At 36.4% G+C, this 26,858-nt stretch overlaps 1 protein-coding gene and 1 non-coding gene across 6 annotated transcripts in view; one reads left to right on the top strand and one right to left on the bottom strand.

Moving 5' to 3' along the window:
* The window catches only part of LOC132796027 (protein bunched, class 2/F/G isoform), a 68,973-nt gene extending 44,363 nt beyond the window's left edge, over positions 1–24,610 (bottom strand). For 2 of the 5 annotated variants that reach the window (XM_060807038.1, XM_060807039.1), the window contains exons 1-3: positions 20,572–21,500; positions 10,647–10,694; positions 233–504 (exon numbers count right to left, since the gene is read on the bottom strand). In XM_060807038.1, coding sequence (XP_060663021.1) covers positions 233–504; positions 10,647–10,694; positions 20,572–21,166 — 915 coding nt within the window. In that variant the 5' untranslated portion in view covers positions 21,167–21,500. Of the gene's footprint in view, positions 1–232; positions 505–10,646; positions 10,695–20,571; positions 21,505–24,325; positions 24,388–24,445 lie in introns of those variants that run through there. The other 3 variants (XM_060807040.1, XM_060807041.1, XM_060807042.1) reach the window with 3 other exon arrangements.
* A 1,920-nt stretch (positions 24,611–26,530) lies between these two features.
* Trnal-uag (transfer RNA leucine (anticodon UAG)) lies at positions 26,531–26,610 on the top strand. The gene has a single exon. It is a non-coding gene; the product is annotated as a tRNA-Leu (tRNA).
* The last annotated feature ends 248 nt before the right edge of the window (positions 26,611–26,858 follow it).

Here is a 26,858-nt window from a genome sequence, read left to right as displayed (position 1 = left end):
TACTCAACTATACATCACAAGAATATATATCTATATATATAAACATATATACGTAGAATACGAGAGGCGGATGTAATTAGTTCGTTAATTCATTAAACCGCATCTTCTGTGCTCTGTGTCTTTAGCCAAACAATAGCGAGATATCAAATTACCATTCACTCACTCGCATCAAGTATTCATGACTCATTCGCACACACACACACAATGAGAATGAATTGAATAACTCACTCACCTGTATACGATCCTCGGGCAATTCTGTTTTCAGTGACAACATCTCGCGGGCATAGACATCGGGATAATGCGCCTCCTTGAAGGCTTCCTCCAGCTTTTCCAGCTGATAACTCGTGAATATTGTGCGACTGTGGCGTCGTTTTTTCTTCTTCTTTTTGCTATTTGGCCCAACGCCCATGCCGGGCACGCCCACACCAACACCAACGCCAACGCCAGCGCCCACACCAAAGCCATTTAGGCCATCCATGCCAAATTCCTTGGCCGCCAATGAGCCTGTAGGAAAAGAAGCCAAGAAAAGAAAAGAGTTACTCTTTGATTTCAATACAGATTTTCAGTTTATTATCTATTTAACTTATAGTAAAAGTGATTTTTAATTATTTGTATATTACGTCGAAAAAGAAGAATATAAATTTAATATTGAAAAATTAAACACAAATAAATGCCAAGCTAAGACATAAACTAAAAAAACTGAATTATTATAACAAGATAGATTAGAAATAAAGTCAGAATAAAAAAATTAAGTAATCTCTTTTCTGAATCAAAAGAAATACCTATTTGGCTTTACATAAAGTGCTATTGAAATTCAATAAATTGTGGAATTCATACAATACAATACAAATAAATAGCGGGTATTTCACAGTCGAAAACACTTTAATATCAAATACATACATATATTTTGTCTATATAATATTGAAATATAATAAGCTGGATTTTAGTTCCTCTACAGAATGAACTAGAAATTAAATTCCAGATTTTTTAGAGTTTAAATTGAATTAGAAAATTCTGAAACATTGTGTTTTAAAATCTAGGTAAATATTCTATGCACACTTTTTGCATGTTATTTCTCATGTTAGGTTAACAAATAACTCCTCCCTAACTCCTACAATTTAATTCGTCTTTCAATCAACTGGTGACACATTCCTGTGTTTCTTCTGCTCTGTACTTCAGCATTTCCTTGTCGAAATTAGTTCACAGCATTCTCAGAGTTTGCTCCCATGACCCAAAAGGGACTCTCGCTCCTCTGTAACCCCAATCCTAAATCCAATTGCAACCCATATCCCGAGTTGAAGACGGCGCTGAAGCGCGACTTGAAGTGGTTTTTGTTTTCTTTATTGTTTTAATTTTCTTTTTTTTTTTTTTTTTTTGGTAGCTGTTCTCTTTTCTCGGTTAGTCTGTGTTATTTTAAATATTTAATAATTGTATCTAGTTTCCCACTTCCTTTTTGAGAAATGAGAAAATAGAAGAAGACAACTTCACTTGACATTGCCGTGACCTGCCGCATTCAAATTGGGGGAAAGAAAGTGAAAGTGGCGAGGATGACGATGATGATGAGCGTTGACAGACTTTGTCTTTAAGTTGTCGTGATGAGAGTTTAGTGTTTAGTTTTTCTTTTTCTTCTCTTTTTTTTGTGGTATAGTGTGGAGGGGATTATGAGCATGTTGGCAAATCATTGAAGCGTTCGATTGAAGATGCCTTTCAATGGCAAATCGATTGAAGCATTGAAGCACCCGGAAAAAACAGCAGAGGAAAAGTGCCTAGCAGCCACTCAACAACAACTCATTTTGGGAAAGTACAACAACAATTCGCATTGAAATTCGATATGAAAAATTAAGCAGAAGTTGTTGTTGTTGTTGTCGAGTTGTTCAAGTGAATTGCTGACGGGGGGATCCTTCTCAACTCTTGTCGTTTTCTTTAGCGAGGGGCAATTTTAGTCGCCAAGGGGAAGAAACAACAACGTTGGCAACGTTTTCCAACAAAATACGCGTGAAAAATACATACAAGCAAACGCATTGCAACGAATTTTGAATGCTGCCGCTGCACTCAAGTGGAAGGAAATTTTGTTTTCATGGCGAGTGTAATCAATGCGATTTTTGGCATCTTGAGTTACTTGAGCATCGCATCGCAACGCAACGAAGCAAAGGCAATTTTCCAATGAAAATATTGATATTGATATCGATAAATGCAATACCCTATAAAGCATTTGCAATTACCTCAGCTCAATTGACTAATCAAAATCGCTTTCAATTTTCCTCGCTTAATTATTGTATTCAATTTCTGATTTGTTGAAAATCGTTTTATAAAGCAAAATTTACCAATTTGCTAATAAGCAGTTGGTAATCATTTCAAATAGTTTTGGGGACTTTACCTACACTTCTTTCAATTAATTTGTCTTACTCAAAGATTCTTATCAATAAAAGTACTGACACTTGAAAAAGGTAAATATTCAGTGAATAAATCCTTATAATTGTGGTTTCTTTTCGTTTCCGATCTTGATAATGGGTTTCATAATACATATTCTGTAATGGGTTGCAAAAGTACTTGTTTGTATTTATATAATCTCATAATAAATGTTTAATCATTACTCGCATTATTTTGATAGGCAACAAGTAAGAAAGCTACATGCGAGTGTGCTCGACTTTAAGAGACCACGCTGACTCACTATTCTTAAAATATACCAAATAATATACCGCAAAAATAATTAGAAGAATACATTTGAAGTATACCATAAAGCACAAAACAGTTTGGTATTATGCTTAAAATATACTAAATTTGTATACCAAAATAGTACTGTAATATATCGAATACTATATTTGGTATATTGATATACACTACATTCTAAATATACCAATGTGGTATTATACTTTAAGTAAACCCAATAAAATGCTGATATATTTGGTATATCGATATAGTTCATACTTCATTTTAAATATAGCACAAAATATACTAGATTGTCAACCATATAGAAGTATTTCTTAAATAACTTTTAAAATTTTTGTAATTAATATTCAAAAGTATTGCATATTTTCAAGTTTTTAAGCAATTTCTAACTAAACACTGTAATAATCCATGCTGTAGCTTTAATATAATGTAACTTTCTTTAAAAAAAAATGTAAAAAATAAAACAATTTTATTAAAAGGACTTTTTGATCCGCCTTTTAATTAAATTTTGTTGTAATATAAGTAGTATTTAATTATGTGAATCTCTTTTGTTATAGTTTATTTTGTGTAATGTTCAATTTATAACTTAGTAGGATTCAAATTTCATCAAAATAATTACGAGAATTGCTATGCAAGCATTGAATTCTAAATATGGAGGCAAAAAAGTAATATTGATAAATTAGTTCGGTTTGAAGTTGTTGCTAATCAACACAGTTACTATGCATCATACATACATACATACATATATGTGTGTTGTATAAATCTAATTATATAATTAAGAGCGATGAGCAAATGTGCGAAATTAGTTAATTCTGTGCGCACAAAAGTAGGCAACGTAAATTTAGCTTTTGTATGTTTACACTTGGTCCGCATACTTTTAATGAGCTCACATACATACACACAAACACATACCGACACACACATACCAACACACACAAACGCACACGCACACAAAGGCAAACACGCAACGCAGCTTTATTATTGAAAGTTTTCACTGGAACATGAAAGTCAACGCGCCCCAAAGTCAACATCGACACCGACACACACACACACACACACACGGATGGAGCATGTCAGCATGCTCTCCCCTTCTCTCTCTCCCTCTCTCGCACATGCATCACAACATATTAGCAATTAAAATTTTCTTAGTTAATTACTTTAAGCAGACGACGTCGACACGCAAAATTCCAGAGCGAAAAATGTCGCAGCAAAATGAAAGGCGACAAAGCGAAGGACATAGAAAGAGTGAGAGGGGGAAGAGGGGGAAGAGGAGAAGGGGGAGGCAAGCAGGATATTGTGCCAGTTCGGTGTGCACGCTGTCGACGTTGTCGTTGCCAAGTGAATTTTATGAAATTTATGCGCATTTCACTAGAAAATTTAATTAGGAAATCTAATTTGCTCAAAAGCGCATAAAAAATGTCACCCAACGCGACGCGCTGCGATGCGATGCGGGCGCTCAACGTGCGGGCTCCAGCTTGGGCGCCATTTTTGTTGGCTCTCATTCTGTCTCACTCTCTATGTGAGTGTGTCTGTGAGTGTGTGTGCGTTTATTGTCAGTGCGCGGAGGGTGTGGCAGAGACATGCATCAAGTAACCAACAAAATGACTAATTCCTGCCCCAACTCTGTGTGTGTGTATGTGTATGTGAGTGTGGATGTGCGAGTGTGTGTGTGTGTGTGTGTAGCATAAACAGTTGCATGGCAAAATACGCTAATAAAGTGGCTGAGTTGAGTTGGACTGCGACGTCAACAGCGACAACGACGGCGACGGCGACTGCGACTGCGACAGCGCAGTCTTCTGCTTCAGCTTCTTCTTCTTCTGCTGTTGCTACTGCTTCTTGCCACACCCGCGCATGTTGCAAGCAAGCATGGGGCAATGCAATTTGCATTAGCATCAAAGTGGCTGCGTTTTTGTGCATATATGCGTGCTGTCTCTCCCACTCTCTCCCCCTCTATCTTTCTCTTTCTTTCTTTCTCTTCCTAGCTGCATTTCTTTCTCGCACTCTGTGACTTTTGCTTGCCTTTTTCGTACTAATTAGAAATTAAATTGAATTATTTGCTTGAAAAATCATACAAAAAATAAATATACCAAAAGGGCAACAAAATCCGAATAAAGTGAGAGTTAGACACTGAGAGAGAAGGAGAGAAGAAAAGCGTCAGGTTGAGTATAAGAATTTTAAATAACGTTATGCAAGCATATTAAAAAGAGGCACAACGACATCGAAAATAATATTTATAGACGAACAGAAAATTGATGAATGCATGATGAAGATCTCTAAATTTTCATATTTTAACATATTTATCAATTGACTTTATAATTTGACCCTTTCATAATGTGTGTCTGTCTTTTTCAACTCATGTTTTAAATGTATTAAAGTGTTATCTTAACTGAACTTTACAAAACATTAACATTTGCTAAATTCGAGGTGGACTTGTGAGTTAAGATAAAGCTGCTCTTATAGAGCGTGAAAAAGATCAAATTAAAGATAAACACAAAAGATATGATATAGACGACAATAATTATAAAAGAGTCAAAGCTGCTGATGTATTTTATATATCTATACATAAACTAACTTTTACGGAATTCAATTTGTTTCTTGTTATTACAATATTACAATTTTCTAAAGATTATATTTTGTTTTTAATTTATATTTATATTATATAATATTATTTATATTATATTTATATTAAAATGTGAAATTTCGTAAATGTTGTGTTTTTAGTTATGTTATGTTATATATTATAATATGTTTGTAGTATAGTGAAATAAAACAAAATTTCATAAATTTCACATCAAGCTAAAAATAAGAATAACTCCAATTGAAACAAAATGAACAGGAAACAAACAACACTTTTCAATCATAATTCTTACATCTTCCTTTACATTACTATATTTGATTAATTGAAAAACAATTATTATTTTGTATTTATAAGTTAACTGAAACTGAATAAATTGTTTTCATAACTTTCATAACATTGACCTATAAGAATGGAAGTTCTTGCAATTTCAGCAATCTAGAAAATAACTACAATCAGCTCTTATTATTTTGTATTATAAGTTTCAATTTTCCTGTTCTAAAGATATTATATTAACGATGTTATTATATTTTATTATAATTTTTGCTTTTCTAAAGACAGCAATATTTGATGTATGTATTTGCCTCTATCTTAGCAATATTTGAAGTGCTTTAAAAAACTGCCTCCCAGAACTGTATAAAAGTAATCAACATCTGATGTTCTGCTGACTTGAATTGAATCTAGCAACTACACGAGTACATATAAATATTTATGTCTGGGTCTTCAAACTTATTTGCAAATTCGCTTAAAGCGAGAATGCAAAAAGGAGTCGACTTCAGTCTGCTATTCGGGCTGGCGGCACCCTTCACTTTGGATACCATCAGCTCGAGACTCGAGTCTCGGGTACTCGGATACTCGGATACTGGGATACTCAGAACTCTGGCAAACGGGTACTCGTGAGTGTGTGTTGGGTGTTGCTCGTAATTTGCGCACTCAATGGAAAATTGTTAATTAGATTCCTTGCTTGCCGTGTGACTTTGTCTTCTGCACCACGTTGTCGTTGTCGTTGTCGGCCATTGTTATGCGCCACTCCACAAAGGGAGTAGTGAAGGGGTGAGTGAACAAGGAAGCGGAGCAAGTGAGTCGGTTTTGAGCCCCCAAAAACCGAAGCGCAGTCAGTTGTGTGCTACCTTTTTTGTGCCCCCTTTTTGTGCCTTTCGACTGAAGCGTTTTAGCCAGAGCTTTGTGTCAGAGTTGGTTAACGTGATTGTTGTCCCTCTCTCTCTCTCTCTCTCTTCCTCTCTCTCTTACGATACTGGTGGCTAGCAATTGTTTGAAACCTGCTTTCCGCTTCACCGACTCAAGCGTTCCCAACGAACTTTAAGTGCAAAGCGTTTTACAACAACAACAACAAAGTGGGCACAATTTTTGCACTAAACTTTTTGCTCTTTCACTTTTTACAACTCGACCAACTCTCGCTCTCTCTCTTTCTCTCTACCTCTCTCTATGTGTGTATGTGTGGTGCAGAGTAGCTCCAGGTTTCGGTTTAGTGAAATCTTGCAACGGTAACGAGTGCAGGAAATAACACGGATGCGAGGCAACTGAACATCCGGACAGCTGTCAGAGCAGTGAAACACAGAAAAAGGAGGCATGTGAAGAGAGTCAGAGAGAGCGAGAGAGAGAGAGAGAGCAAGAGCAATAGAAAGAGATAAACTTAGAAAGTAAGTAAACGATTAGCGCAAAGTTTTCGCGACATAACTAGCCTATTGATTCGTTTAGTTTGCACTTCAAGTGACTCCAGAATATTGACTGTAATTAAGTAAACATGCTCTATAAAAAGAAGAATTAAATACTTAATTTCAATTATAAGTTAATTGCCGAATTACTTAAGTAAATAAATATTTCAACTATGCATTTTTTTAAGCAACCAGAATTCCCAAAACTTTCATAGTCGATAGTTTGGCAATAGTTTATGCGATAGTAATTGAATGCGCATTTTAAAAACAAAGCAACGATTCGATTTTTTTGATTTGCGGGGGCGGAAGTGGGCGTGGCAAAAATTTGAAACAAACTTGATCTGCGTGCAAACATAACAAATGCTGTTGAAAAGAAATTATTACTCTATCTCTTATAGTCTCTGAGATCCAGTGATTCATACGGACGGGCGGACAGACGGACAGACGGATATGGCTAGATCGTCTCGGCTGTTGACGCTGATCAAGAATATACATACTTTATAAGGTCGGAGATGCCTCCTTCTACCTGTTACATACATTTCCTGTCGGCACAAAGTTATAATACCCTTCTACCCTATGCGTAGCGGGTATTAAAAATAAAAATACTTAGTATTAATAATACATCTATCATCAAAGGTCTGCCAGAATTCTATTATAACCTCTTATTATCTCAAACTTATCGTCAGTTACACGTTTTTAGCTTTAAATTCAATAAAAGTTTTTAAGGCGCAACTTCAAATTCAGACTTTTGGGAATCATTCAAGTGAATAGTATTCATAGCTCAACTCGTATGCATAATATGCATGTGATGCGAATGATTTTTGACTACAGGTTGTAAGTCACTCTGATGTCCTTCGTCCTCCCTCTGTCACAAATGTTAGATACACAAGGTAAAACACATTGAAGGATTCACTCAACTGGTGCGATGCGAAATGCGATTGGTTCCACATGTGTTCGCTGCTCCCTCTGCTGCTGCTGTGTCGTGTGTGTGTGTGTAAAATGTGGTGTGTGCGAGTGTGTTTGTTTCAATTAAGCGCAAAAATAAGGCATTCGACATGGCCAGCAAATAAAACTTAGACACGCAATCCAGCAAACAAGCAAAAACAAAAAAAAAAAAAAAAAGGGTTAACAATGACTACCGACTGCCCGAGGGAAATGCGCGCCGAGGCGTTGAGAGAAATGAGAAAAAATGCCAATTAAAATCTTAGCTGGGGACAAGTGCATCATCAGGCCGAAGACAAGGCAAGAAAGGCGCCAGGACAGTGTGGAAAAGAAATGCAAGTGGCAACAAAAAAAAAGAAAAAAACATAGAAGAATACTAGACCTCGGCACTTGGCTTAGCTTTGGCCTGGTTGGTGGAATTGCCAGCAACTGAATGCAACACAAACGCAACGCCGAGCAACTCAACTCAACTCAACTCAACACAACCCATCGCATCTCATCTCAAGTTGAGTCGAGTCGAGTCGGCAAGGGAAATTGCCCCACTTGTCGCCTTTGTGTGGAGGCCTTCTCTTGCTATCCGCTCGCAAATGGCACAAAAGTGGCTTCTTTTCATTATTCTTGTTGCTCTGCTTTGCTGCTCTTCATCATCGTCATCATTATCATTTGGCTGTTCGCTGTTCGCTGTTCGCTGTTCACTGCTTGTTGCAAGCAGCAGAAAAAATGAAGCAGAAGAATGCAAGCCGTCAAGTGGCTGCTACTAAAATACTTAAGCAGCGCACTCAAGGCCTCCATAAAAACAAGAATAGCCAAGAATGTGCTGCCAAGTGGCCAAGTTCGTGTTGCTCGACCAACTCCTTACAGATTAGAGATTAGAGAGACAACAACAACAACCACAACAATAACAATAACAAGAACAATGCAGCGGCAAAATGGCAATTAAGTAGGTAGTAAAGCAAAGTGGGCGAAAGCTCAACTCAAGTTGATTAAAGCTTGCTAAATTAATGCTGAGAAGCTCGCAAGTTTAGTTTAAGTTTTATGCAAGTCGAGTACTCTAAACAGTAGTAGAATGAAGAGCAACTGAGAGCAAAGGACAGACAGATCGTTATCAATATAAAACTGTATTAAGCATATTAGATATACATATTTCTATAACTAACAACACCATACTTTAGCTCTGTTGATTTCAAGTTTTATGCACAACTTAAGAAAGCTTTAGATTTCAATTTAAAGTTTTATGCAGAATTTATGAAACTATTAAGAGGTCTATTCAAATAATTTCATAATAAACAAATATCAATGCTTCTATTTATGCAACTTGTTCTATATCATCATTACATCACAAATGTTATATTTATTTTAAATTTATATTTCGAGTACCACTTTATAAAATAAATTTGCATTAAGAGATCTATTCGATTATGTATAAAACTTTAAAATGATAAGCATTAATAACTATAAAAATAAAATAATAATTGATTCATATTTAAGACATTAAAGTGATAATCATTTATAACAATAATAATACTTTCATATAATAATAAAAGCATATTTACTTGACGTTTTCTATGTTTCAATAAATTGAATTCATTAAAGGTTTAAGAGGAAACTTTGTGAAGAATAACATTACTAACTAATTTTTTCTGTAGAATAGAATTCATTGATGGCTTAAGGCGAAATTTTATGATTCATTTCTAAGCATTTTCCAAACACAATTTAAGAAATTCGTTAACACAAATGAACAGAACTTTAACTAAGAATATTAAGTAAATTTAAAGTACTCTTAATTTTTTCATGCCATTTACATTCATACATTTTTATCAACACAATTCTTCAGTTCGATCGAACTAAAGATTTGCGCAATACTTTATTACTTCCATATGTTGCAAATCCTCCGATAAAATGTTGATCGAGTAATTTGTTTGTTTTAGTGCAAACAATTCAATTTACTTTGACTTTAGGCTGCAACCCCAATTCTGGTTTCCAATTGGATTTTCGAATGCTGTTTGTTGTGTGCTTCTTATTAGACAAGTTTATGTGAGCCTCGCTCGCATTTCTTTATTTTTTGGTTGGTTCTTTTGTGTGCTTTAACCCTTTTCGACACACACACACGCACACATAGAGAGGGGAGAGAGAGAGTGAAAACTGACAGACAGGACACACATGTCCTCGTGCTCGTGCTCGTGCTCGTCAAGGATGTTGAGTGCGAAGTGAGTGAGTGAGGAGATAGATGTATGTGCGTGTAAATTGCGTATAAAAGCGTATGTTGAAAATATTTATTGCCCGTTGCGAATCCAACAAAATGAAAATGAAAATTTCATTAGTTCATTCGCATTCACATTCACATTCGTATTCGTATTCAGAACACTCAACACTCGACACATGTGTGTCGATTTTGCGCTTTTTTGCTTGTTTTAAGCTAAATTGTTTATTTTATTAGCAATTTGGGAAATTTATGTGCTTCGCAAGGACTTTTTACCCCTTTCGGCAACCGATTCGAAATGAAGCGTCGGAATGCCCATTAATTAGCAAAGCGGGAGCGTAAGAGAGAGAGAGAGAGAGAGAGAGAGGGAGAGAAACAAAGAGAACGTTGCTGCTGCCCTCTGTCGGTCAAAGGATAATTCAGACAGCTTTTGGCTTTTGTGCATTGTGAATAAGTTTTGCAGTCATTTTGCTTTGCATTCTCCAGCATTTGGACATTGCACGTTGCCTACCTTTAGGCGAGCGCTTTTATTTTCTAACCGCATTGTCCTTGCTGAGAAAGGCAGCAGGACACTCTTGCTTACCTGGTAAACATGTTCCGGTGGCCGCGAAGTTCTTCAACTGCGGAAATCCTGCAAGAGAAGAGTGGTGAAAAAAGAAGTTTTAGTTAATAGAATAGTACGAATATTTAATACTAATACAATTAAGGCTTTATCGATAAGTGTAATAAATATGTATGAGAGAAATGTTTTTATCGATAAAATGTGTGTGTTCAATAACACAACCAGCTGAATTATAAATTTGTGCAGTATGTTATCGATATTTATCGATAACAATATTTTAGATTTATCGATAACAAATTACAAATGATTTATCCGATATTTCGATTTACCATTTGATAAGACATTTATCGATAATAACACAAATATATGAAGGACCATAAGAAATGCTTCAATCGATCAAATATATTTAGCACACAATAAGAAGAATGAGTGTAAAATTATGCAGATTCTTATCGATAAATAATCATTTTCGATAGTAACTGTTTGGTTTTATCGATAACAAATTGTACAAAATGTATCCGGTATATCGATTTACCATTTGATGCTACCACACTCAAACATGTATCGATAAAAACAAAATCGTTAATATTAAGCGATTTGCCACTTTATATTATCTACTTTATTGGTAATACAATAATATTATTAATAATTTATCGATAACCATTTTACGTAACTATCAACATATATCGATAATGTTATCGTTTGTTTTACTATCAATCCTAACAAAATAGTAAATTGAAGTGTTCACTGCGCCGATAATTTATCGATTTACAATTCCATTTAACTTCATAATACAATTAAGTGGAACTCCTGAGATCCCCAAACGAAGTCACACAAAAACACACACACACACACACGTGCACGCAAAGCACAGAAGTGGGCTCCATAGACGCTTAATTTGAAAGCACATCATTGCTCATCAGAAGCTGTCGCATTTATTAGCCAGATGAAAGCCAAACGGTCCCTATGATAACTTGACCCTGACCCCCTTCTCTACCTCACTTGTCTCTCTGTCTTTCTCTTTCCCTCTCTCTCTCTCTCTCTTGCAGACTCATTTCCCCGCCCGGAACACATCCTGCTGCTGCTGCTGCTGCTGATGCTGTCTGCATTATGCAGTCGAGTCGAAGCTGAAGCCAGAAATGCAAATCGAGTGCTTCAAGCGAAACCTTGCGAGTCTTGGTCTTGTAGGGGTCATTGGGAATGGGAATGACATATCAAAGTAAAATCAAATTTGACAGACAACCGCGCTAATTTCTGCTCGATGTTGCATTGTTTCAAGGCGTTCGCCTGCCTTTGTTGTGCTGTGCCCCATGCCGCAAAATCGGGGTTGCGACTCACCAAAATCGGACAGAGAGAGAGAGACACACGGAGAGCGTGAGGGAGGGAGGGAGGTAGGGAGGAGGGCGTCGAGGGAATCGGGCTTCAATTGTTGTGCTGACGCATTTCGAATAATACGACAACTATATAGTGTCGAGCATATTGTGAGTGTGTGTGTGTGTGTGTGTGTGTGAGCATGAGTGCGAGCTTGAACACTGCGAGAAAATTGCTCAAATTTCAGCTATTTATATACAAATTATCAAATTGATGAAGATGCTAAGAGCAACAGAGTTTGTTGTTAAATTTAACTATCTTTTTTCCTATATTTTAGTTACATATGACATTTATGCTATATTAACATTTATGATCCAGCAACGCGTTTTATTTGATAAGAAAGAGAAAACAAAATCAAAACTTTTAAAGACTTGGGAATTCGATGAAATATAGAAATTGTAATTGTAAAAAATAGATTTGCTATTCAATATTCAGCTCAAAATATTAGAGCATTGAGAAATCTATGGAATATAGAATAAGAAATAGAGACTTGACTTGAGAATTCTATGCTAGAAATTGGAATTGCAAAAATGAGATTTCTTATGAATTGTCTTAATTTATCAATTGTTATTATTGTTGAATAATAAAAAATGTAATAATATAAATATGTTAACATTGTAAAAGTTATAAAAATAATCAAATAAGAAATATCGTAAGCGAATTTAGTGAAATAGATTGAAATATTGATTGTATTAAATTTTGTATTGCAAGCTACAAAAAATATACAACACTCATGACTAATGTCTGAGCTTTAATAGTTAGTTCAACATTTTATATTTAATATTGCATACTACAAAATATGTGTAAAAAAACAATTTTAATGACTAAGCTTAAATAACCTGTTCAATATTGTGTTTACTGATTGTATATTTAAGTTTGTTAAATTGTGTGTTGCAAATTTTTAAGTGTTCAGTATTAATATAATATTATATATTATTCTACAATTTTTTTTATTCTATTATTGTTTTTTATATTATATTTTTAACAGACTCAAATTTACTCTCATTTAAATACAATGTTTTTTTTATTAATTTGAATAATTTTTCGCTGTGCTTCAGATTTGCCAACGTAACCCGCTTGCAACGCGGAGGATGTCAACAAACAGCACACATCAAACTTGGGAACCACATTTATTAGCTTTCACTCCCCAAGTCCCTACGCGCCCTCTTCCCTCCCTATTCCCCCCCTTGACGAGTTTCCCGTTCCCGTTCTGGAGTCTCGACGAACATCGAGCAACGAGCAACGAGCATCGAGTCTGTGGCATGTCAACGCGGCAGCAATCAGCAAAACTGCGGTCGCTGTTTTTTGCTGATTTACCAGGAATTTTTCGTATGTTCGCTCGAGAATTGTGAAATTCGATATTGCATGGCATTATTGTGAGTGTACTCACACTCACACTCACACTCACATGCTCAGACTCATGAATGCAAGTGACGAAGTATTTATAAACTGATTAACGCTAAACAATAGCTGATATGGGTCTTGACTCGCTCTCTCTTTCTACACACGCTCACTCTCTCCCTCTCTCTCTTTCTTTCTTTCTTTGTGCTCTTCTGGTCCGCTTTGAAGCGGTTTTCTAATCACAGGCGACCACACAACGTGTGCCCCCGAATCTGGCCCCAATAATCAACGGGGTCGTCGTGAGTGAGATCGCCAAAAAAACAAAATAATAATAAATAATAAAATAAAGAAAAACTAAACAAAAATATTGCGCCGCAGGTCATGCAAAGTAGCCGCTTCAGTGTCCACAAAACAACGAATACTACTCACACACTACTCGCAGACAGCACTCACACTACTCACGAGCGAGACAAATGAATGGCAGCTAGCGGTAGGTCGCACTTTGAATAGATTTCAATTTACTTCAATGCAGCCAACAACAACAACAACACATGAATCACGTTGAATACATTGTTGCATGTGTTTCGAATACATTTGATTTGCCATGAAAGCAATTTGCGCCTCGAATGCAATAAATGCATTGTGAATAACTTAAACTTAGAATACAAATTATTCTTAACTAAAACAAAACGATGATTGTTTAAGTACAATGAGTGCAATGTGAATGCACTCCAAATGCAAATAAGCGTTATTAAAATTAAACTTTGATTGTTTGAATATAATGAATACACTCAAAAAGTTTTCATTTCAATGAATAACATTGATTAACATTTAAAAAATAACATATTTTTATTAATTATAACTAAAGAGTACAACGAATGCACTTTGAATACACTCAAAATACAAAAAATAGTTATTAAATGAAACGTTAATTGTTTGAATATAATGAATACACTCAAAAAGTGTTTACTTCAATGAATAACTATGATTAAAATTAAAAAAAAAAACATATTTTATTAATTATAACTAAAGAGTACAACGAATGCACTGTGAATACACTCAAAATACAAAAAAGAATTATTACATGAAACGTTAATTGTTTGAATATAATGAATATACTCAAAAAGTGTTCATTTCAATGAATAACTATGGTTAAACTGAGAAAATAACATGTTTGAATACATTGAATGCATTGTGAATATACTCAAAATGCAAAAAAGCGTTATTAAAATTAAACTTTGATTGTCTGAATATAATGAATACACTCAAAAAGTGTTCATTTAAGTGAATAACTATGATTAACATTTAAGAAACAACATATTTTTATTAATGATAACTAAAGAGTACAACGAATGCACTGTGAATACACTCAAAATACAAATAAGAGTTATTAAAATGAAACGTTATTTGTTTGAATATAATGAATATACTCAAAACGTGTTCATTTCAATGAATAACTATCGTTAAGCAGAGAAAAAAAAAACATATTTGAGTACAATGAGTGCGTGAATGAGTGAAAATAAAAGTATATTTTTGTTAACTGAATCAAAGCACAATATATTTGAATACAATGAATGCACTCATAAAGTATTTACTTCAATGATTAACAAATTAAATAATTGTAAACATTCACATAACTATTTACAAGTGCTTGCACCCGTAATAGTTCAAATGAAATGTCATTTATGAGTGTATTCACATGATTCGAAGCAACGCCTATTAATCAAAATAAAGTAGTCAAATTAGTTGCAACAGTGGCAGAAAACAATTGCGCAAGCTGAGGTAAAGAGTTTTGAGCCCAGTGAATACACTCACACTTATTCAAAAGATTGAATTGAACGAAAAATGTAAATGAAACAGGTCTCTGCAAGCGGTCAAATCGCCAAGTGGCCACTTGAGATGATCAATTGGTAGATGAATGCTTATGATGATGAGTATGAGTATGAGTATGAGTATGAATGTGAATAAAATATATGAATGAATACAGGTACATACACTCATATAGTAGGCTGCATAATTAGCAGTCATCCCCACAGTGAAAGCAACTAAAAATAAATCAAAGACAGCAAAGTATTCGACATGGATTGCGAATGGATTCAAATGTGATTCAAAATGAGACGAGTTTGAGTTGAGTTGAGTTGAGTTGAGCCGCTGAAGAAGCGAGACAGCTGAAGCGGCCTCAAGTGCCAAATCGTGTTTATTTGCGCTATAAAATTAGCGCAGCACTCACTCGTATCTTTGTATCTTTGTAGCTGTATCTGTATCTACTGCTAAGTATCTCTATCTGTATCTATCTGTATTCCTCTGTCTGTATCTGTATCTGTATCTGTGCGCTGTGCTTTTGGGCACGATTGCCCCGCTGATTGCCATATGACGCGGCATAAAATCTAGCATATGATTATATGCTATATATATGCACACTCACACCCACACACACACACTCGCACACACACACAAAGTGCTGCTCGCACTATGATTATGATAATTATAATTATTGTGCACTTTTTCCATACATTGATTCAAGTTAATTGCGGCTAATTCCGTTTAATGTCAAACTGACTCAACTTTTCGGTCCTCACACTCACACTCACGCACACACATACACACACACACACACATGGAGGCACACACAGTCACACAGCAAATTAACCCCTTGAGTGCCACTCAGATTCGTTTGTCAAGTTGCTTTAATTGACTTTTAAATTTGCACAAAAAGCAAAAAACTGAATTGAAATGAAATTTACGAAAAATCAAAGCGAAATATGTTTCGACAGAAGCCAAAGAAGGTGGCGAAAGGGAAGGGGGGATGGGAACTTGTCGAGGTCGCCTTCTAAAGTGCAGCAGCAACAGCAGCAGCAGCAGCAACAACAATTGCACTCGTGTGTTGGCAACGTTGACGCGTCGCCTCGTCGCCTCGCACAAACTGTTCACACCTCAGACAATGCACACAAGTGGCATGTGGCAAGCTGGCAGGCGAGAGCAGGCGAGGCAGCGGGCGGGCCGCGGCATTGGGGCACTTGACTGGACACGAGCGGGGGTAGGGGGAAGGGGGCAGCGTTTCACTCACACGCCACCACGAAGGGCGATTGTTGAGCTGTTTTTTGTTCCTTTTGATTTTTAAACATTTTTTTAATTTACGTCAACGCAAAATCAAAGCAAAGTCAAAGCAAATTGTCTGCTCAGGGTCTGCTGTCTATATGGTAGTAGTTGTTGTTGTTCTGTGGACCGCACACATTGGACACTCAGACAATTAAGAAGATTTCTATCAGCCAGAGGAGACAGGCTGCTTTAGAGGAGCACAAGCAGAAGCGGTAGGGGTAGGGGTAGGGGTAGGGGTAGGGGAAGGGGAAGGGGGCGGAGGCAAAGGGAAGTTAGACAAGAGTCGGAGGCTATTAGCAAATAGTCTCAAATATCAAAGGCGCATTGGCAAGTTGTTGCATGACTTGGCCCGTTATGTTGCGTTGTGTTTGCCACACTCAGCCAACAACATTGTTGACGTGCAGCAATTAGCAGCAGCAACAGCAACAGCAACAGCAATAGCAACAGCAATAGCAACAGCTTTTGGTTGCGAACTCAGCCCATTTCCATCATCATAATCAAGTTGTTTGGCAGCACTTTCAGTTCACACAAACTTGTGGCAAATTTTGGAATTTTCAACTATTATTAAGTGTAATAAGAAGATCGAAGTTTATGATTTGATTAATTTTATTTATAGAGTATACTAATCTTAGCTATACATTAGTTGCAACTATCAATTTAATATATTTTAAATTATTATTAATAATATCATGATTTTTGATTTCATGAATATTTAAAATACCTAAAACTTGATATTATACTATATCGTTTAATTACACTTTCAGTTCACACAAACTTGCGGCAAATTTTGTAATTTTCAACTATTATTGAGTGCATTAAAAAGATTAAAGTTTATGATTAATTAATTTTAGCAAATTATTTTATTACTAGATCTTTGCTATAAATAAATTGTAATAGCATAAATAGAATATATTCTTAACCATTTTTAGGCATAATAGGAATATCGAGATTTTTGATTTTAAAGAATATTTATTAAAATAATACAAAATTATAATCGACTTTAAAATTGGGTAATATTAAGCTACTTATAAATAATAAATAGCCTAATTTTTACCTTTCGTTTAATACGTAATTTTTTCTTCATAGAAATTTTGTAATAAAGGTAGCTATATTTTGAAATAATAATAATTTAATAGAATTTTTCAATTTAATTGATAAATAACTATGTTATAAGAGGGATATCAATGTTTTTCATTTGTTTCACATATGAAAAATTTAATACTTTATGATATGTACAGATATTTTGCTCAACTTTTTGTGTACTATTGTTTTATTACGAAAGTCGGGTTTCAATCGTTTAATCGGAGATTAATCTGAACACTTGACAACTACTGAATCTAAGACACACAAAAATAAATTCATTAATCATACATTTTTATGCAAATATTTTATAATCGCAATTTCGATGAAAAATTAAGTTAACTTGTACAAATTTTTAAATGAACAAATAAGACTCAGCTATCATGTTTACTATAAACTGATTTATTGGAGTTAAGTAAAAGTAGTGCAAGTGAATAAATTGATATTATATTTAAATAGATTAGAAAGCTGGTTTAGAGATATATAGTGCATTTTAATAATTATTAAAAAACAACAATTTGACAACTGCAAAAAGTTACTTTAATTTCTGTCAATTATAATTGACTAAAAATAATTTTTGCAAAATTTTTTGTTTTAAATAAATATAACTAATAAAATAATAAAATGAATAAATTTGGTATAATTATTATAATTTTGTTATTTAATACTGCAAGTTAATGAGCATTTGCAAGTCGATCAGTATTTTTAAATTTTAGGCGCTGCCAAAACAAAAGCTGATTAAATGCTTTGAAGGAATGTCGAAATGGTTAATTGAAGCAAGGCGTAATTTGCCAAAAGACACAACAAAAAAGGCAAAGCAAAAGCAGAGGATGAGGAAGAAGAAGAAGAGGGACAAACGAATATTGCCAGCAGATGGCGCTTTAAAGTTAAAAATGCCGCACACATGAAAGTTCTCGCTATCAGCTTGCAATAACAATTTGCTAGGCAAGTGCTTGTGTGTGTGTGTGTGTGTGGGTGTCAGAGTAAAAGAGAGCGCCTGTATGTGTGTGTGTGTGTGTGTGTGTATGCAAACACATCAAAACGAATGTCACAACAAAGCGAGCCAGCGCCAAAGTGAAAATTGTCAATTAAATGTGAAAAAATGCTTGCATATTAAGCGAGTGTTCGAGGGTGTGTGTGTGCACTATATAATATATATACATGTATACATATATATACAATATACTCGCTATAAATGGCCTGCGTTATGTGCTAGCAATTTTCCGAATCGGTTTTTTCTTTCGCCGTTAGCACAAAATTGTGTAAAAGATCAAAGGCACTTAATGGCCCCATATAGTAAAGTGACCGCGATGAGGAAGCGAGATGGCGAGTAAAAGAGGAAGACCGAGATAGCAAGAGAGAGAGAGGCGCCACTCATAGAGTTGAGCTGGGTGGCTTCGGCGACAACAGGAAATCCGTTTGGGGGCTTTTGGCCCCAAACTTGACGCGACTTTAATTGACGAAAGCGGCAAATGGGAAAAATCAACAAAAGTGTAAAAAATCAGCGAGACAAACAACAACAGCGTAAACATATATACATATATACATACACACGTACTTACATGAGGGCAAAAAAGAAGGTAAAGCAGAACGCCAACAATATGCAAAATTAAATAAGATGACGCGTAGAAATTGCGAGCGAATGAACGAACGAAAAAAAACACAATGTTCTTTCTCACATTTATTAAACAAATTACGCGGTCGCGATAAATAAATAAATAATAAAAATACAATACACTTTTAGTTGAACTCCGTTCGCAGTAGAATTAATTCTTGCAATCTTGCAATGTGCACACGCGAAAAAGAGAAAACGCACTATGCAAAAACTAGCAAAATATCGCATGACATTCCTAACTCTACAAAAGCTGGAGAGAGCGAGAGAGTACAAAAGCGGAGAGCAAGAGTGCGTGAGTTAGCAATGCAGCGGGAGTAGAAGAAGTGGAGAGAGGGCGACTGCATGTGAATGGGAATGTTAAGCTGTAAATTTGGCACAGTGAGAAATACAGTAACAAAGCAAAACAGCGCCAATAACAACAACAGCAGCTACAACGACAAGTGATGACGATGACATTTTAACGCTAATTAAAATAATAATAACAATAACAACAGCATCAGCCGCAGCCCAACAATAACAGTTGGCACTTCAAGCAGCCAGATTATCTGTCTCCCACACACTCACACTCACAAACGCATACGGTTAGGCAGCTGTATTTGTGTGGGAGAGTCAATCGTTGTGCGAGCTTTAGCTGCTGTTGTTGTTGTTTTTGTGATATTGCCACTTGCTCAAGTCAAGCTTGTGCTCTCGTTCTCTCTTTACAGTTGTTTGCTGCTAGCGTTTGCTGCTCTCTTCATGCCGTCGTTTGTCGCTGATCCGCGCAGACAAAGTCGCGCTCAACAGTGGAGCAAAATCACTACAATTGATTGAATTACACAATTATCGTAGCGCAAAAAAAAAAACTAAAACGAAAATTAATGCAAATTAATTGCAGCCAATTGACGCAAAAATAAACTTTAAATAAAACACAACTAATTTGCACAATAAAATACAAAAATTGTAAAGTACACAATTAGCCATTATTATTTGTATTGTATTTTACAAATAATAAACACACAACAAAAATTGTGTATAATTTAATTTCTGTCTGTTAATTGATTGCAATGGCAATACCACGGTGGCATCTGTTTTACACACACACACACACAAACACACATACATATATAGCACATTGAATTTGTGTGTTGAGCAATTGCCGTTGCAATTAGCAGCTCAACTTGAGTGGAGGTGTAGTGAAGTGGCGCAAAAGCTAAAGTCGACTTCGAGTCGAAGTCTGTTTTGCATGTGTTTGTGTGTGTGTGTGTGTGTGCGTGTCGATGGCGTGTTTTTATGCTAACTAAGCGGCACTCTTTAGCTCGCTCTCTCTCTCTGCCGCTCTCTTCTATGCAGGTGACAAAACCAGTTGCCCATTGCTAATTGCGTTGTTACTAGTTCAACTGAGTGGGTGCTGAAAAAAGGGAGTATGTGTGTGTGTGTGTGTTCTGTTCTGTTCTAGCTTACCCTGAGCATGCAGCAGTGGATGATGCGATGGCATTACAGGCGGCGGCGGCTGCGAGTGTGGATGCGGATGTCCAGCGTGTGCATGATGCGGATGATGATGTGGATGGTGATGATGATGTTGTGTATGATGCTGATGATGATGATGATGCGCTGCAGCAGCGGCCAATTGATGTGGCATAAAAGCAGCCGCCACCGCGGCATGTGCATTAAAATACGCCATTCGCGACGCAGCGGCCATGGTCAGTTGTTGTTGTTGTTGTTGCTGCTGCTGCTGCTGCTGATGATGATCCCGAAAATTTTGATGTTGTTCGATGGCACTTGTTGTTGCTGTTGTCGTTGACTCCGTCGCATTGTTGTTGTAGTGCACTGTTGTTGTTGTCGCTGCACTTGCTGCTGCTGCTGTTGTTGTTGTTGTTAGATCTGTTGGCGTTTCACACGCTGTTGTTGTTGTTGTTGTTGCTGCCACTGCTTTGCTTGCACTAGTTGTTGTTATTGTTGCTGCTGTTATTGTTGTCGCTGTGGTTGTCGTTGTTGCTGCTGCTGCCACAGCAAGCCCAAGCAACTCCTGTATGGCGAATGGTGAACGTTGCGGCATGGCGTCTGTTTTTTCCCCCCCTCCCCACTGTCCTAAAAACTCGCTTTAACCGTTTGAACCGCTTTGAACCGCTTTAACCGTTTCGGCAAAGCAACAGCTCAAAGTTGCGTTTTGTTTTTATTTTTGCTTTGCTTGCTTTGTGTTTGCTTTTAATTAAACGATTTTCGGAGCTTTGACCACGCGCTCTCTCTTCTCATCTCCGTTGCTCTCGCAGCGCTTGCTATCTCGCTCTAGCAGGCTAATATGCCGGCTGCTCCCTGTCTATGTGCATCTATGTGTGTGTGTGTGTGTGTGTGTAACGACAATAACAACTAGCACTTAACATACGATAGGGGAGAGAGAGAGAGAGAGAGGTGTAGAGAACACTAACAAACAAAAAAAACAAACTAAACAGTTTGTTGTTTTTGGTTTTTAGGGTTTTTTGGTTTTTGGCTTTGGTTTTTCGATGTTTTGAGATTGCCGGTGTTGCAACTGTTTGTGCTGCTGTTTTGTATTTTGTTTGTTGACTTGCTGCAGCTCGCGACTTTCGCTACACGCGCTTTTCGCTTTTGTGTCGCCTGTTCGTCGTCGTCGCAAAAACACACAACAAATTCGCAATAATTTCCACGTTAAACTGTTGCCTGACTTAATGTGCACCAGGAGTTTTGTCGTCGTCGTCGTCGTCATTCTCATCGTTGCCGTTGCCGTTGCTGTTGCCGTCGTCGTCGTCTACGTCGCTTTTGCCTGCCCCCAGTTTTTTCAGCTTGGTGCTTATTTTTTTCTTTTTTTTGTGTTTTTGGTGGTAGCTCTTCGCCTAGCAAAGCAAAGTCTCTGTGTGCAACGGGATTTTGCCTGGCTTCGCCTGGACTTTGGTCCTCGGCGCTTTGGCGACATTTTCATCTGCCGCTGCCTCGGAGTCGACGCTCGCGCATCGTTGGCGTCGCTGCTGCCGTCGCGTTGACGTCGCTGCCAGGCAACGGTAAATCAACGACGCCAGCATCAGGGGCGGCGTCACTCTGGAGCACACAGCTAGCTGCACTGCTCGCACACACGGTGCACGTACATGGTTCACGGCAGCAGCACATTTCCCCTGCACAGCAGGCGAACGCAATATGGCGCATGTGCGCTCAATGCCTGTGTGCGTTAGAGCAGCACAGCTAGCGTGTGCGCGGTGTATAGCTGTGCGACTCCTCTGACGCATGCAATGCTTCCAGTGCGCTGGAAATGTTCCAGTCATGCCAACCGTTTTGTTGGTGTGCGTGCCTTCAAATGCGCTTGTATTGAGTTGAGTTTTCAATGTGTGCGTGGTGCCCATTTTGTATTGTTTGTTAGTGTTGTTGCTGGGGTGGGACAACTTTTCGACACTCGTTCAATGAAGGACGCCAATTTATAGAGCAACTGCTAAAAAAAAAAACCAAAAAAAAAGGGGGAAAAAACACTAAAAACTATAATGTTGTAAAAAGCCGTCTAATTAAAATGTTGTAGGACTTAGGATGGCACTGTTGGAAGGGCAGCTGGAAGAAGCAGCTGTTTTTGTAACCGATCAGCAGAGCAACAGTTGAGAAAGCGAGACCTCCTCACACCCCCACCTCTCCCACTTCCTCTGCACCACAAGCAGCACATCAAAGTCAAAGCAAAACAAGCGCTGAGCTTTCGAGTCGCAGCAACTCTATTAAAAGCAATTGAAATGCCAAAGCTCACACAGCAACAACAGCAACTAAAGCGATAGCGTTAACTATGCGTGATTGTGTGAGTGTGCTTGTATTTGTGTCGTCGTCTTCGTCGTCTCTTTGTCTGCGCAGCTATAAAGCGACAAGCAGTCTGCTGCTGTGCTCTGCTTATGCGTTGCGTGGGTGCAAGCGAGACAGCTACAAGGCTGAGTAATAATACGGCTCACAATTGATCGTGTCGCGTCTATTGTGAGCGAGAGAGCGAGAGAGAGAGATAGGGAGGCAACTGCGTAGCCTAAGAATGTTGTGCGAAGAAGTAATTTGATATTTTTTACACTGCGCAGGTTGCGCGGCGAAAAATCCTTGGGGAATGTGGAATGTGATTCATGCTGTGAGCATTTTTAATGCGAATTTTCAAGAATCCAAAAACTACATTTTTATTGTTAATTAACTTGCAATTAAAGAAAATGCGTATGCGGAGAAATTCGACTGTCAAAATACGAAAATATTGAATTTCATCGAATAATCGTCATAATTGCAATAACACATGATAACGATAATGATGATAATGAATGATAATGATGATGATCATTAATTGTATTCCGATATCGTATTAGAAGTAGAGCGAGACAGACTGAGAGCAATTTCTTCAGCTGGCGATCATTTTAATTCCTTTTAGGTTGAAAATAATTCTCGTTGCGGTTAGTTGTCCTGCTTTGTCCTTCAACTTGCTCAGCTTTGTTTTGCAAATATTTTGACGTTTTTCTCTGCTCTGCGGTTCTCACAGTCTCTTCTTAACCATAATCACTTCATTTTTTTTTTCTTCTTTTTACCTGACTTGACCAACACACAAGCATACAGGGTGCCCCAATTAAAGCATCCTTCAGCGCTTTCTGGTAGTTGACATGCCGCCAAAATGATTCAATTATCATCATCGCTTTGCGGCACAACTCTTCAAGTCGAGTGCGAAAGTTGCCCATACAACAAATCGATAAATCCCAAAGTAGGAGTTTGAGTTCGGATTACCCAAAAAAATAAAAAAGGTGTTGCGACTTGTCAATTATGTGTCGACGTTTCATTTACTCAACTATGAGTGCTCGCACACACTCACACACACGCATTCACCTATTCATCTATTCAGCAATTCGACAAACTTAATTATGAAAACAAGAAAAGACGACAACAACAACAAAAAAAAAAAACAATTAAAGTTCAGTTACTTTATTTTTGGGCAATAACTTGAAGCGCTCGCCGAAAACTGAGCTCAGACTGATGGACCAAATGTTGACCTAGCTTAGCAGTTGTTTATACGAAAAAAAAAGTTGAAACGTGCTTCGATTACAAGAAGAAATTGCGTATGCCTCAAATAAGTGTAGAAATAGTTGCTTAACAAATTTCACAGCTGTAGCGTTAAAGCTCATTAAGATCAATGGGACTGTTTGCTTAGAAATGCTGCGATTTCAAAAAGGTTCTGTGTGAGCCTTTACTAAGTTAAACTAAAGTGACTTACCAAATTTCACGGGTGTAGCTTTAAAGTACGCTCAGTTCAATAGGACTGTTTGCTTAGAAATGCTGCGATTTCAAAAAGATTCTGTGTGAGCATATACTAAGTTTAGCTAAAGTTACTTACCAAATTTCACAGGTGTAGCTTTAAAGTACGCTGAGTTCAATAGGACTGTTTGCTTAGAAATGCTGCGATTACAAAAAGGTTTTGTGTGTGCTTAAATTAAGTTTAACTAAAGTTATTTGACAAATTTCACAGGTGTTGCTCTTAAGCTCGATGAGTTCAATGAGTCTACATTGCTTTTATAGACAGCTAGAAGCTCAATTTTGTTTGAATAAACTCCAGTGCTTACTTAGATTTGCAGGGTATAGACCCCAAAGAGCTGTCAAAAGCACAAAAACTTGAAGAGCCGTTGTAAAACTTTGCCAAAATGCCATTGTTCAATCGTGTGTATGTTTATCGATGTTGTTGCTGTTGTTGTTGTTGTTGTTGCTGTCCCATTGTTGTGTAATTAAGTTGTTTCGCTGTCGGACATATGAGCATATAATGAACGCATCTCTTGGATCTTCAAACTCGGCTGCCGGCCATTTTAATGTTAGACATCGAAAATAGACACAACAACAACAACAACATGATAATATTATTGTCACACAATTGTCTGTTTTGTGATTAGTTGAAACTTTAATTGCCGCACAATGGCAGCTTAATAGTAATAATAATAATAATCATAATCAAAATTCACATCAACATCATAATCGCAATCATAATGATAATGATAATAATAATAGACACAATAATAGCTTCATAATGGCCAAACAAAAAACATATTTAATTGAATAATCAAACAAGTTGCCAACTGGAAAGCAACAAACTACCAATACACTCTCAAAAAAAATCAGTTTGGATAATAGAGTTTATCGTTCATTGAGATTAGCTTAGTTGATATTTGGATATTGGATAAATCAGTTCAGATCTTGAGAAGTTCTTAACTTATTCAGCTTAAATTTGAGCAGTGGAATACTAAGTATTTTTAAAGAATTTTTGGGTGCAAATTAAGATTATATTATGATTATATACGATTAAATATGTTACTAAACTGCGACTTAATCTCAAGAATTATTAAAGTTATTTAGCTTAAACTTGTTCAACAAAATTCTAAAATCTATTCTAACAATTGAGTAACTACATTTTGGAAGTTTTTCACTTACTCGGATTAAATTTTGTTGAAATATCTAAAAGAAAAATAATGAGAATTTAAATATATTGGTTATATGATTTATAATTATTGAGTTGAACAAAAAGAATCGATATTAAATATAGGAAAGTTTGATTTAATTCTTAATATAAATTATAATATCGTGTCAAGCGACACGAATCGATGTTATATATTATATAAGAAAGTTTGTTTCAAATTTTAATATGAATTATAATTATTATTATATATAAGAAAGTTTTTATATAAAAGAAATTTCAGTTCAAATCTTGGGGGATATTCAGCTGATTAAGCGGAAATTTGCTGAGTGAAAAGTTTGAACTTAAATTAACAATTTGTATAAAATAGGAATATAAAGTAGCAGAAAATACAGTTTACAAAAATTGTTGTATGCTTTATTATTATTATACAATTTTCTAATGTTAGTAATACAAAATTAGAAACACATAGAAAAAAGAATACTAAGAAAAAAGACTCAAAGCTTCCGCCGGTAAATGAAACCCGTCGGCTAGTTCGAAATTAATTTATAGTTTTACAAATTGAATTAAAAGTTGATGTAACTGATATGCCCGCTGCGATGAGAGCGTATAAAGCGAGTGTGAACACTCGGAGAGGACACATTTTGTATTAGCTTGTAAATAAATGTGCGCGTCATTATCGCATTTCAATTAAATCGAGTTTGACTTTCAATTATGTATTGTAATTGTTTTATGTTTTGCAACGTGAGAAAATTAATTTGGCTTCAACAATCAGAAAGGTGAATTGCCGTTAAAGTGCCGCAAAAGTTTCGAATTTCGCATTGATTTTCACCAATCTATAAAACTAATTATCAAATTAACTATAAACTATGCTGTGGGCAGCTGAAACTGCTAAGAAACTGATTTACCGATAAGAGCTTGAGAATTAGAAAGCAGCTTGACTTGAAAATGTTTTTTCAATTGATTTCCGAGGGGGGTTTTTAATCTTATCGGGAGCTGGAACAAAGATCATCCACATGAGGCAGTGTGGCCGAGTGGTCTAAGGCGCTGGTTTTAGGCACCAGTCCGAAAGGGCGTGGGTTCGAATCCCACCGCTGTCAAGAGGTTTTTTTTTTCCATTTTATATTACTCTTTTCTATTTATGAACTGTTTTAAATATTTCTAATAAAGCTAGCCCATCATACCCTGTAAATTTGCAATTTTTGTTGCATTAAATTGAACTTTGTAATCCTCCATACAAATTTGTTTGTGTCTGCTCAGCATTAACAATCGTTCGCTTTGTCTTCATCCCCATTGAACTCAGCTTATAATTGTGACATAAGCTAGTAAGCAATGTTTTTCGTAGGTG

Source organism: Drosophila nasuta, chromosome X (assembly GCF_023558535.2).
Source record: "Drosophila nasuta strain 15112-1781.00 chromosome X, ASM2355853v1, whole genome shotgun sequence".
Classification (NCBI taxonomy): Eukaryota; Metazoa; Arthropoda; class Insecta; order Diptera; family Drosophilidae; genus Drosophila; species Drosophila nasuta.
This window is presented reverse-complemented; position numbering and strand designations above follow the sequence as displayed.